General features: G+C 38.2%; 1 protein-coding gene across 4 annotated transcripts in view; it reads right to left on the bottom strand.

Annotated features, from left to right (window-relative positions):
• USP39 (ubiquitin specific peptidase 39) overlaps nt 1–14,440 on the bottom strand; it is a 58,813-nt gene that overhangs the window by 24,774 nt on the left and 19,599 nt on the right. For all 4 annotated transcript variants that reach the window (XM_077134823.1, XM_077134821.1, XM_077134822.1 and 1 more), the window contains exon 10: nt 4,327–4,469. In XM_077134823.1, the coding sequence (XP_076990938.1) occupies nt 4,327–4,469 (143 nt within the window). The remainder of the gene's footprint in view (nt 1–4,326; nt 4,470–14,440) is intronic.

The following is a 14,440-nucleotide window of genomic DNA, read 5'->3' as shown; positions in this document are numbered from 1 at the left end:
GCAAGGCCTTGCAATTCTTTATGTGTATACACGCACACATAAACACACACACACATGCATATATAATCTCACGTACTAAGTTAACTCTCCTGAACCCTATAACCTCCAGATGGTTCCTAGGCCAGATAAGTCCTGAAAAACAGAGGGGCCAGCCTCTCCAAGCATACCAACTAATTTCATTCCCCTACCCTATATTATTGACACCCCTTTCCAACATGAAAATGTTAAAATGAGCAAAGCCCAAAGACCTCTATATACTGGGAGGAGGATCAAAGGAGAAGGAGGAGTTATAACAAAGATAGGATTTAACAGAGGAATATGACTGCTAAATCACTATAATGATATTTCTTTTAGCTTCCAGTATTTTGGAGCATCCAGAAAGAAAACTTGAAAATGTGAAATGATAACCCATACCAAATTTTGAAATTTGTTCTGTAACTACTTGCTAAAACGTACTTTGAAAGGTACTGCTTTGTTTGTTTTTATATGTTATATTTCACAATAAAAACACTTAAAAATAAAAAGATACGCTGTTATGAATAAAACATAGGAGAAGTAGGTATGGAGAGGCTCCTGTTCAAGAAGTACAAATTTTGGGTGTGCAAGGGTAGTTCAACCTAAGAAAATCAATCAATGTAATATACCACGTTAACAGAACAGAAGAAAAAAACATATGATCCTCTCAACTGAGGTGGAAAGGGAGTTTGACAAAATCTAGCATTCTTGACAAAAAACACTTAAAAAATAAGAACAGAAGGGAACTCCCTCAACATGATAAAGGGTAAAAATGAAAAACCCACCGTTAACATCATACTCAATGTTGAAAGACTGAAAGCCTTCTCTCTGAGATCAGGAACAAGAAAAGGATGCCTACTGTCACCACTATTAGACATTGTACTGGAAGTTCTAGCCAGAGAAATTAGGTAAGAAAAAGAAAAAGCTTCCAAATGGAAAAGAAGTAAAAGCCTGAAACAAGAATTTGAAATGCAAGCATAATACCTGGAAGATTAACCGCTTCGCTTCCACTTCTCAAATTTTTCTTGTTAAATTTTTCAATTTTGTCAATTGAAACCTCAGTTAAGGATTTTGATCAGTCTGCTTTATAGGTGACTCAAATCAAGTTAACCTCATTAGACATACACTCTTGGGCACGATGGAGATATATTGTTAGTTATTCTTTGTCCTTCTGCAGTTTCTCCTGTTTCTCCCCCGTAGTCCCCTGCTCTATTTCCCAATGGTCCCCTCTACTACTTACTTCCTGAATTTTTTTCATATTATGACAATTTATGAAAGTGTATTTTATTTCATTAGTGTTGAATTCACCATGGACTTCTCCCCACCCCTCATAAAACCAAGTAATTAGAAGCACAGTAGTAGAATTCACTAACTAGATCTACTGAATTCCAGAGAACAGCCCTCCAACTTGTTGATGTAACATTCATACTTGCTGACATTTTTAACAGGATCAAGACACAAGTCTTAAAACCATTTGGAAAAAGTAGGTGATTGTTACAAAGTGGAATCTGTGGTGCAGCTGCCTGTCACATCAGTATTCCATGGATTGTGCTTATAATGCAGGTTACCACTGCTGGGACTTAGTTGCTGCTAATTTCTTCCATCACAAGGTTAAATTGTGCATTAGCTTAATTAATTTAACTGTGGCTTACATAGTCACAACCCAAAGATTTGGGGGTGATGTTATACTTAAAATCATTATAGGAAACACATTCTAGGAATTAGGGATATCAATACTTCAGGAGTAGACTAATTTGAAATTCCTGGTATAAAAGTTGAGTTTAATTGTAATTCTTGCCAGGTTTTAGTTCCTATGGGGGGGGGGGCTGGATTTCAAGTTAATTCTTGGGCTATTATACATAGAAAACTGACACTAATACTAATCTACAGTGTTCTGCAGTTCTTGCTTTCCTGAAGAAATTATAAGATGGACACAGGGTTGTGGCTCAGGTTTTAAGTGTTTTTTATAACAACGAGGAATGCGTTTTTGGAGATGGGTGACTTTCAGAAGTTCGTAATTTACAACCATGCCAGTTTACTTTGTGGGCAGTACCTATGTTACCCAACCCCAACCCCTTTTCTTCTTCATTAACCAAATCATTTGGTACGTTTGTAAGCAGTTACAAACGTAACTGCTGTGTGTCCATTTTACTGTACATGTGCAATCGGTTGCTGTGCCTTTTCAGTGTTTGATGCAGAACTGAACCGTGAACCCAACACATAAATAGAGCTTTTAGTCTGCAATGTTTGTTTGTTTGTTTCACATGGGCAGGCATCAGTAATCGAACCCAGGTCTCTGGCATGGCAGGCAAGAACTCTGCCTGCTGAGTCACTGTGGCCCACCCTGCAATGTTTTTATATAAAAGTTTTTACTTTAATAAAATGTTTTGCTCTAAAAAGGAAAACTTTCCCCACTTGCAGGTGACACGATCCTAAATATAGAAAATCCTGAAAAATCTACAACAAAGTTACTAGAGCTAATAAACAAATTCAGCAAAGAGGCAGGGTACAAGATAGACATGTAAAAATCTGTAACGTTTCTATATACTAGTACAGAGTAATCTGAAGAAGTCAAGAAAAATCTATTTATACAACAGCAACTAAAAAAATCAACTATCTAAGACTAATTCTAAGCAAGGATGTAAAGGATTTGTACATAGAAAACTACAAAACATTGCTAAAAGAAATCAATGATGACCTAAATAAACAGGAAGACATTTCTGTGTTTGTGGATAGGAAGACAGAATATTGTTAAGGTGTAGATTCTACCAAAAGCGATTTACAGATTCAGTGCAATCCCAGTCCAAATTCCAACAAATTTCTCTACAGAAACGGAAAAGCCAATCATCAAATTTCTGACTTACATGGTACATATTTCATGCTACTCACCACATAAACAAGATGTCAGTGAGGAGCAGGAAGAAAAGTGTTGGGAGAAGAGAAAAAGAAATTCTCCTAAAATCCTCATTAGAAATGGTTTCTCTCCTTATCCACCCCCTTTCTCAGTTTCTTGGTTATTCTGGAATCTAGAAATAATAGTTATAATAGGTGGGACCCTTCTGGGGTCATCTAGTCCAAGTTCCTCATTTTATGCATGAGAGAGCACATTCAGAAAACATGCAAATGACTTGTCCAAGGTCACACCACTAGGAAGGCCCAGTGCTCAGGCCACCTGAATTTTAGATGCTACCCTCCTAAACAGTACACAGAATTAAAAACCCAACCTATTTACCAAGGAGAAAACTGGCATTCCTGGTATAATTTTGAGAACTGGACAGCAGGAGGGGATGTAGAGGGAGGATGGGAACAGAAGAGCATTTGTCCACTATAACACCCAAACTACTTTGTGAAAGTTAAAAGAAAAAAAGAATTCTGAGCGCAACATCACATTAGTCCCATCATATCCCAACCAAATCCTTCTCACTAACAAGCTATCTTAGGACTCTACCTTTACCATATCTAACCTCCACCACACAAAGACTCACATTTCTTCCTGCCAGCCCCACCACCAGGTTACTCCATGTTCTAAGAGAGACAGTTTTTTCAGAATGTGAAAAATCATGTGTCCAGAGAACTGAAGACCAACTGTCTATCCCAAAAAAGGTCTTACAGGAGCTGAGTTAGAAGGTAGCAAACTAAAAGCACCTGGTACAACTCCTCCCAATCTCCCTTTAAAATACTAGTGAATGTTCATAAAAAGACAACTAACTGCATGATAAAGCAATTAGAGTATATATCAAAATGTATAACTACCTTTTCAGTAGGAGGAAACTGAGCATATTCTAGGCTTTATTCTCTGGGGAAAAAAATTCTATAGATGGACCCACAGAAGGCAGGACATCTTTGCTAGACAGAACATCAGGAGGGTCCTGCCTAGCTTCGTGGGCAGTCCTCCCCACTGCCCATGCCTACCTATAGCATGCAGGAAGGGGAAATGAGCATGCAGGAAGGGGAAATGAGCAATGACTTCGTGGGCAAGCTCTAGCAGGATTGCCCTCTAAGCTAGGTAGAACCCTCCTGCTCTAGCCCTCCTTCATCAAGTGTCCTTCCTTACATGGCAAGACTACAATCCCAACGAGCAACAGAACAGAAGATAAAAGGGGGACTGCTTCCAGGTAAATATCTATTTTTGCAGTCCCTGAAATATCTGCATCCTTCCAATAAAAATCCTTAACTTAAACAGTGCAGTTGGGATCTGTTCTTTGCAATCCCCAATAAAAACCACCAAATATTAATAGTGGTACAAAAATATAAAAAGAAATCCAAGCTCACTGGCCCCCTAAGAGCAAAGTGAAGTAGAGTGATACTCACGTAATAGGGAAGTTGACAATGGTTGGATTCTTCTCCACAAAGAAGTTGTTCTTAGTGAATCTCTTAATACAAAAAATTAGGTATGGAGGCAGTTTGGTGAGCTGGAAGCGCTTCAGAAAGTTCTCCTTGTAAGTCTTATACTCCTAGAGAGAAAAATGAGAATGATCAAATTAGCACTGGAGTTTCAATAAGTACCAGAGCAGGACCATGAGTTCTTTTTGTTTTATTTTGGTTTGGTTTTTTAAATGTAATTTTGCTTTGCACATAGAATCCAGATATCACCTAATTCCAGACACCTCATATGAGGCTTATGATTAGCAATCTGGCTAAGGCCAGTTTAATTACCTAAACTATGGGCTATGTTCTGGAAGTACAGGATCATTCAGTTGAACTTTAACCACAGTAATCTAAGTACCACTCTCTACGAAAAATACAAAATTGTCAAACGAAGATGGGAGTTTACTAGAAGCTGCAGAATTAACACCATGAGCATCTCAATTCAAAATAATGAAGAATTTTCTAACCATTGGATAAGTGTACCATGGAATGGGTACTCCTGAGACAGTGAGGAGCCCTTCTCAGTGAAGGTGTCCAGCACATGGGACCAAACTACCCATGTTCTTCCCCCTGGACATTTCACGACTCCTGGGACAAGTGCAGCCTGCCAGGAGACATTTACAAGGAGCTCGCTCAGCCCACACAAGGACGTGGAGTGGTGGAGGACCTAAAACAACCTCTCAGCAGAAGAGGAAAAGACAGTGAACACGAATTTGTTTTTCCTAACACAAATGCAATTTAATTCGGTACAAACTAAGAGGGAGGCGTGAGAGACTCATCATAATCAGAGAACACTAATAATGAGAACATCTGGTGTAGGCACATTCTGGAGGTAATGGTGAACCCCTTCGAGGATCTCTGTCTCTCAGGGAAATATTTTAACGTAAATTCAGGACACAAATACTTTGAACCATCTGATGACAACCATATAAAATGTCAAGTCAGAGTTCCATCTCCAGTATGACAGTGTGAGGAGCTGTGTGGATCCATGCCCCCCAGAATACCTGGTGACAATTTTCTCGGGGAAATGGTCTAGCAAATGAAGAAACATTTACTAAAGAAAAAAAGTTTACTATTTTTTCCTAAAATGTCATTACAAGAAAATGACAACATTACTAAAATTTGTTGAGAAAAGTGAAAGTCTGTGGTATTTGAATTGAGACCCACCCCCTCTCCTTTCCAGTTCTGCGAAATGGAAACTCCACTCCAGATGGAGACCACTAAGAACACACGGCTCCCTCTCCCCACAGCTCCAACTGCAGGACAACTTTCTTGTCCTGCCCCCAGCTACTTGTTACTGACACTAAGTTCTGGGCATTTGCAGTGGAGAAGTGGAGCTCTCTTTTTCTTGCCCAGCTCCTACTCAAGGGACAGAGATTCTCCCTTGGGCGCAGCACTGCTGAAAATACTGGAGCCCTGGTTGTGTGCCCTGGCTTGCAGGGAGGGAGGGCCACACAAGAGAGAGACAAAAAGACAGGACCAGGAGCTATTGCTCCACCCCATTCACTAAGCACTCAGATCCCAAAGTGTCCACTGTCTCCGGCCCCAGCACCAAAGAGCCCCAGCTCAAAGGGAAAGCAGCAGCCCCAAAAGGAGAAAGCTTTGAATCTCTCCTCAAAGGAACTGACTTTATTTGTGTGAGGAAGTTCAAGCCTAAGGGTGCTCTCGATAATTATGGAGGCTGTGGTGAAAGGCATTTAGGAAAAGACTGACAGATTCACTGAAGATAAAGGCTCAGCTGTAGGCCAATGTTCACGGACTAGAAGACAGTACTGTTACTTCAATGTAATTGATTCAATACAATCCCTATCAGTATCCCAGCTGGCTTTGCAGAAATTGACAAGTTGATTCTAAAATTTACATGGACTAGCCAGGGACCTCGAATAGCCAAAACAATCTTTGAAAAAGAAAAATAAAGTTGGAGGACTCACACTTTCCAATTTCAAAACTTTACTACAAATAATAGTAATCAAGATAATGTGGAACCAAATGAAATCAGAAAGAAAGATAGACGATAAAGATTGAGATGATATAATCTAGGAATGCCTAGAGTGTGTAATGATAGTGACTAAATGTACAAATTTTAAAAATGTTTTTGCATGAGGAAGAAGAAAGGAATGTCATTACTGCAGGGTGCTGAAAATAGATGGTAATTAATACTTTACAATTTCAACTTATGTGTGAAACTAAAGCAAAAAATGTTTATTTGGTACAAAATTTATATATATATATATATATATATATATATGTTTTTTTTTTTTTTGCATGGGCAGGCACCAGGAATCGAACCCAGGTCTCTGCCATGGCAGGAAGGAACTCTGCCTGCTGAGCCACCATGGCCCACCCCAAAATTTATATTTTGACTAGGGCATTTCCTAATATAACTTATGGAGACAGCTTAATTGAACACCGTAAGTACATGGAACCTTGAGTAGGACATAAGATTTTGTGGATTTGTCCAGAGTGATGCCCCGATAAATCCCAGAGTGATTTGAACAGTGAATAAAAAAGTATTTGCAAAGTCCCCTTCGAGGAATGGTAAGAAAGGGGGAAAATTCAACTTCCCCAAGTTGAATTCTTGATATTCTCACAAGCAGTGTGGACAACCAGAACTCTAGGCTGAGCCCCCAGTCTCGGGGTTTGTTCATTTGAAACTTAACCCCACAAAGGATAGGTCAAGCCTACTTAAAATTAGGCCTAAGGGTCACCCCCATGAGAACCTCTTTTCTTGCTCAGATGGGGCCTCTCTCTCCAGCCAACACAACAAGAAAACTCACCACCCTCTCCCTGTCTACGTGGGACATGACTCCCAGGGGTGTGAACATTCCTGGCAACGTGGGATAGAAATACTAGAATGAGCTGAGACTCAGCATTAAGGGATTGAGAAATCCTTCTGGACCAAAAGGGGGAAGAGTGAAATGAGACAAAATAAAGTGTCAATGGCTGAGAGATTCCAAACAGAGTCAAGAGGTTATCCTGGAGGTTATTCTTATGCAGTAAGCAGATATCACCTTGTTAGTCAAGATGTAATGGAGAGGCTGGAGGGAATTGCCTGAAAATGTAGAGCTGTGTTCCAGTAGCCATGTTTCTTGAAGATGATTTATAATGATAAAGCTTTCACTATGTGACTGTGTGATTGTGAAAACCCGTGTCTGGTGCTCCTTTTATCTATCTTGTCAACAGATGAATAGAACATATGGAACAAAAATAAATAATAGGGGGAACAAATGTTAAAATAAATTTAGTTTGAAATGCTAGTGATCAGTGAAAAAAGGAGGGGTAAGGGGTATTGTTGTATAAATTTTTTTCTGTTGTCTTTTTATTTCTTTTTCTGAATAGATGCAAATGTTCCAAGAAATAATCATGATGATAAATATGCAACTATGTAATGATATTGTGAATTACTGATTATATATGTAGAACAGAATGATCAAAATAAGAATGTTTGTGTTTGGTGTTTTTTGGTATTTAAAAATAAAAATAAAAAAAAAAAGGATAATGTGGAACTGTGAGGCATGCAACTAGTTGAACGAACCTTGAGGACAGTATGCTGAATGAAGTGGCAGAAACAAAAAGACCAATATTATCATGCCTAACTCATATGGACTACATATAATATAAAAACTTGGAGAATTGAAGTCAAGAGCATAGGTTATCAGGTTGGGGCCTATTGTAAAGGGTCCTAGATTGTAAGCTCTTACGGCAGTCACATCTATTCAAGAGGTGTAACTGTTACTTCTAAATTCTTAGATACTGAGCTATGTGAGTATAATCTGGGGGTTTCCTGAAACTTCAGATATTTATGTGACACCTGAGAGTCGGAGTTAGAACACTGAAACTAAGAGGATCAAAATTAACCCATACAGAAACTGCTAAAAACGTTGAAAAAGTGATCAGACTTCGACTAGAGATATGAATGAAGCTGATCTGGATAGGACTAAAGTAAATCAGAATACAGGGTAAAGGATGATATGGACCACATATTAAAACCTCAATTTCTGTATGAGACCAAAGGGAGATGTTTATTTGGTGCAAAATTTGTATTTTGGGTAGTGCATTATCTAATTTAAAGTGTATGGTCGGTTTATTCAAACACCATAATTACAAGGAATCTTGAATAGGGCATGAGATCTTGTTGATTTGTACGGGTTAGTGTGATGCCCCAATATATCCCAGAGTAATTTGGGCAGAGCATAAAAAGTATTTGCAAAGTCCTCTTGAGGGACTGGGCAGCTAGAAGTAAATAATAAACTTCCCCATCTGGGGAATTCCTAATATTCTCACAAGCAGTGGAGACAACCAATTCAATAAGCTGAGCCCTCGATCTTGGGGTTCACCCCTATGAAACTTATTCTCACAAAGGAGAAGATAAGCCTACTTATAGTTATGCCTAAGAGTCACCCCCCGAGAACTTCTTTTGTTGATTAGATGTGGCCCCTCTCTCTAAGCCAATGTGACAAGTAAACTCACTGCCCTCCCCTTATACACGAGACATGACTACCAGGGGTGTAAATTTTCCTGATGATGTGGGATGGAACTCCTTGGATGAGCCAGGACCCAGCCACATGGGCTTTAGAAGGCGTTCTTGACAAAAGGAGGGACAGAAATGACACAAAGTTTCAGTGGCTGAGAGTTTTCAAACAGAGAGGAGAGATTATCCTGGAGGTTATTCTTATGCCTTATATAGATATCTCTTTTTAGTTGATGGTATACTGGAGTGGCTAGCAGGAAGTACCTGAACTTGCTGAACTGTGTTTCAGTAGCCTTGATTCTTGAAGATGATTGTAAAACTAAATAGCTTTTACAATGTGACTGTGTGAAAACCTTGTGTGTGATGTTCCTTTTATCCAGGGTATGGACAGATGAGTAAAAAATAAGGATAAAAAATAAATAATAGGGGGATAGGGGTTATGGGATAAAATATTAGGTAGATTGCAGAGTATATTAAGCAGATAATCAAAAAGTAATGGCTTAATAAAAAATTTTTAAAAAAAAGTAATGGCAATGTCCCTTGAGGAATGGGAGGAAAATTACAGAATTATTAAACTTTACTATTGTGGAAATCCCGGATACTGTGCCAAACATTAGGGATACCCAAATCAATAGGACAAGTCCTTGATCTTAAGGCTTACTCTTGTGAAGTTTCTGTACATAGTGGAAAAGTTTAGCACACCTATAGGTATGCTTAACAGTCACCGTCAGAGGACCTCTTTTGTTGCTCTGATGTGGCCTTTCTCTCCCTAAGCCCAACTCTGCAAGTGAAACCATTGCCCTCCCCTCTATGTGGGACATAACATGCAGGGCTGAAAGTCTCCTTGGTAGCATGGGAGATGACCCCCAGGGATGAACCAGGCCCTGGCACTGTGGGATCAACAATGCCATCCTGACCAAGAGGAGAAAAAGAAGTATAAAAAATAAGGTATCAGTGGCCAAGAGAGTTCAAATAGAGTCAAGAGGTAAATCTGGAGGTCACTCTTATTCAAGCTTCAGTTAGACATAGCTATGTAACACAGCTTGCCAAACCCCAACCAAAACCATTACTGCCAATCCTAAAGAATACCTAAGGCATTGTATAAGATTCTACAAAGGTTCCAAGAACTAGGGTAATTTTCCAAAACCTACAACCTCCAGATGGGTACCTGGAGCAGGTAAGTCCTGAAATGCAGAGAGGCCAGCCTCTCCAGAACATCAAGTAGTTCCATTCCCATACCTTTTATTTTCAACACCCCTTCCAACATGAAAAAATTAGAATGGCACAGTCTAAATAACCCTAAAGAGTGAGAGAAAGATGAAAGGTGATGGTGGAATTATACAGAGGAGTTCGGGTTTAACAAATGAGTATGAGTGTTGGATCATTACACTGATATTTCTTTTAGCCTCCAGCACCTGAGAGCAGCTAGAAATAAAAAACTAAAACTGTGGAATTGTAACCCATACCAAACTCTGAAATCTCTTCTACAACTAATTGTTGCAACTGCTTTTAAGTATCATGTTATTTAAAGAGAAAGAGGAGATAACAGGGAAGAAAGGATTTAACAGATGAGTATGACTGCTGAACCACTATACTGATTATTTCTGTTGGTCTCTAGTGTTTTGGAACAGCTAGAGAAAAAACAAAAAAATCATGGAAGTATAACCCATACCAAACTTTAAAATCTGTTCTATAACTACTTGTTAAAATGTTCTTGGAAATTTATTGCTTTTTTGTATATGTTATATTTCACAATTTAAAAAAAATGATAAAAAAATATTTAAGCCCTTTAGCGTCCTCTATTCTGGAGGAGCTAGAAGGAAAAATATGAGAGGATCGTATGGTAACCCATGACAAACTCTGGAATCTGTCCTGCAACAACTTGTTGAAGAGTGTTTTGAAAACTATTGCTTTTTTATTTTTTTGCTTCGTATATATGTTATGTTATACAATAAAAATTAAACAAATAAAAGGGGGGACAAAGGGTAAAATAAATTGGATAGATGGAAATACTAGTGTTCAGTGAGAGAGAGGGATAAGGGTATGGTATTGCATGAGTTTTTCCGTTTATCTTTTAATTTCTTTTTCTGGAGTGATGCAAATGTTCTAAAAAATGATCATGGTGATTAATATACAACTATATGACGATATTGTGAGCCATTGTTTGTACACCATATATGGAATACTTGTGTTAAAATTTATCAATAAAAATATTTTTTAAAAAAGTAAAAAAATTGGGTAGATTGAAATACTAATGGTCAGTGAGAAGGAGGGGTGAGGGGTAAGGGATGTATGAGGTTTTTTCTTTTTATTTCTTTTTCTGGAGTAGTGCAAATGTTCTACAAATGATCATGGTGATGAAAGCACATATATGTGATGATATTACGAGTCACTGACTATATATTATAGATGGACTGTATGTGTGTGAAGATTTCTCAATAAAAATATTTAAAAAAATAATAATAACGTGGTACTAGCATAAGGGTAAACAGAGAGACCAATGGAATAGAACTGAGAGTCCAGAAATAAACTGATTGGTTAACTGATTTTCAACAAAGATGCCAAGACCATTTAATGGAGAAAGAGTAAATATTTTCAAAATTTAGTGCCAGCTCTCTCTCTAGCGAACACAACAAACAAACTCACCACCCTCCCCCTGTCTACATGGTACATGACTCCCAGGGGGACATGACTTCCTGGCAATGTGGGACAGAAATTCTAGAATGAGCTGAGACTTGGCATCAAGGGATTGAGAAAAACTTCTCAACCAAAAGGGGGAAGAGTGAAATGAGACAAAATAAAGTGTCAATGGCTGAGAGATTCCAAACAGAGTTGGGAGGTTATCCTTATGCATTAAATAGATATCACCTTGTTAGTGAAGATGTAATGGAGAAATGATACCGCTTTCACAATGTGACTATGTGACTGTGAAAACCTTGTATCTGAAGCTCCTTTTATCTACCTTATTAACAGACAAGTAAAACATACAGAATAAAAATAATAGGGGGAACAAAGGTTAAAATAAATTTAGTAGATTGAAAGGCTAATGATCAATGAAAGGGAGGGGTAAGGGGTATGGAATGTATGAATTTTTCTGTTGTCTTTTTATTCCTTTTTCTGAATTGATGCAAATGTTCTAAGAAATGATTATGATGATGAATATGCAACTATGTGATGATATTGTGAATTACTGATTATATATGTAAAATGGAATGATTATCTTATGAATGTTTTTGTTTGTTGTCATATTTTTTAAAAAAAATTATGCCTAGAGTGTATAATGATACTGACTAAATGTGCAAATTTAAAAATGTTCCTGCATGAGGAAGGACAAAGGAATGTCAATAATGCAGGGTTTTGAAAATAGATGGTAATTAATATTTTAAAACTTTAATGTATGTGTGAGACAAGCAAAAAATGTTTATTTGGCACAAAATTTATATTTTGACTAGTGCATTTCCTAATATAACTTATGTAGACAGCTTAATCGAACACCATAGTACTTGGAACCTTGTATAGGACATGAAATTTTGTAGGTTTGTGCAGAGTGATGCCCAGATAAATCCCAGAGTGATCTGAACAGTGAATAGGGAACTATTTGCAGAGCCCTCCAGGGGGAATAGTGAGAAAGGGGGAAATTCAAATTCCCCAAGTGGAGAATTCTTGATATTCTCACAGGCAGTGGGGACAGCCAAAGCAATAGGCTGAGCCTCCAATCTTAGGGTTTGTTCATATGAAACTTAATCCCACAAAGGATAGGTCAACTCTACTTAAAATTTAGGCCTAAGAGTCACCCCCAGAGAACCTCTTTTGTTGATCAGATGTGGCGCCTCTCTCTCGGCCGACACAGCAAGCAAACCCACTGTCCTCCCCATCTCTACGTGGGACATGACTCCCAGGGGCGTGGACCTTCCTGGCAACGTGCGACAGAAATCCTAGAATGAGCTGGAACTCAGCATCAAGGGATTGAGAAAATCTTCTCAACCAAAAGGGGGAAGAGCAAAATGAGACAAAATAAAGTGTCAATGGCTGAGAGATTCCAAACAGAGTTGAGAGGTTATCCTGAAGGTTGTTCTTACGCATTAAGTAAATATCACCTTGTTATTCAAGATGTAATGGAGAGGCTGGAGGGAACTGCCTGAAAATGTGAGCTGTGTTCCAGTAGCCATGTTTCTTGATGATGATTTATAATGATTTAGCTTTCACAATGTGACTGTGTGATTGTGAAAACCTTGTGTCTGATGCTCCTTTTATCTACCTTGTCAACAGAGGAATAGAACATACGGAATAAAAATAAATAACAGGGGGAACAAATGTTAAAATAAATTTAGTTTGAAATGCTAGTGATCAATGAAAGGGAGGGGTAGGGGGTATGGTATGTAAAATTTTTTTTTTCTATTTTTGTTTTATTTTTCTGTTGTCTTTTCATTTCTTTTTCTGAATTGATGTAAATGTTCTAAGAAATGATCATGAAGATGAATATGCAACTATGTGATGATATTATGAATTACTGCTTATATATGTAGAACAGAATGAGCATATACTAAGAATGTTTGTGTTTCTTTCTTGTAATTTTTTTTTTAATTAAAAAAAAAAAAATTTTTAAAAGCCATTCTGTTCCTGGTACGTTGCATTCCAGCAGCTAGCAAACTAGAACACGTGCTTTGCTTATTCTGCTAACAGTATCTGAATGAGTCAGAAGCCGTAACTGGAGTTAAGGAGTGTGTATTAGAAATTTCCTGGATGGCTGCTTAGCTCAAGTCCCCTTTCTCAAGGGAAGACCCCCCCACTCACAGAGTCCTTGGCCAGGAAGGACACCTGCTCCAAGCTGCCCTTTCATCTTCTCCCTCCCAGGAACCAGGAGCAGAGAAGCACAGATGCTAAACACCGGAGCTAAAATCAGGGAGGTGGCAGCATGTACAGGGATAGTCAGCAGACCACCACCTCTGAGAACAACAGTTACCCAAGTTCCTGCCCTTCCCAAAGAATGGTCGATTCCATTCTTTCTCAGGTCTTTAGACACACCTTCCAATAAAATCCCTCTTTTATTTTAGCTAGTTTTTTATAGGTATTAAGTTTTGAAAACCAAAGAACCTTAACTAATAAAGAGAAAAAAGTTTGGAATGAGGTATTGAGCTTAAAAAAAAATTGCCCCTGGGCGGGCCGTGGTGGCTCAGCGGGCAAAGTGCTTGCCTGCTATGCCGGAGGACCTCGGTTCGATTCCCGGCCCCAGCCCATGTAACAAAAACGGAGAAACAGAATACAATAAAAACAAGAAAATGTTTAAAAGATGTTTCCCTTTCTTCCTTCCTTCCTTCCTTCTATCCTTCCTTCCTTCTCTCTGTCTTTCCTTTAAAAAAAAAAAAAAAAAAAAAAAATTGCCCCAATAAAAAACCAGAAAGTATCAAATATGCCTAGGATAAAGGAGAAAATTAAACCAAGAAACAGTTAATTCAGCAGAGAAAAAGAAACTGTTTTAACTTCATTTTGTTTATTTATATTTTTATTCTATAATTTCCTCACTCGATACTATAATATGCCTAACTACTCTTCAGAAGAAGGAGCTTTTCCTACCTTTGTTGAGTT

The sequence above is a fragment of the Tamandua tetradactyla genome, chromosome 17, assembly GCF_023851605.1.
Source record: "Tamandua tetradactyla isolate mTamTet1 chromosome 17, mTamTet1.pri, whole genome shotgun sequence".
NCBI classification, from domain to species: Eukaryota; Metazoa; Chordata; class Mammalia; order Pilosa; family Myrmecophagidae; genus Tamandua; species Tamandua tetradactyla.
This window is presented reverse-complemented; position numbering and strand designations above follow the sequence as displayed.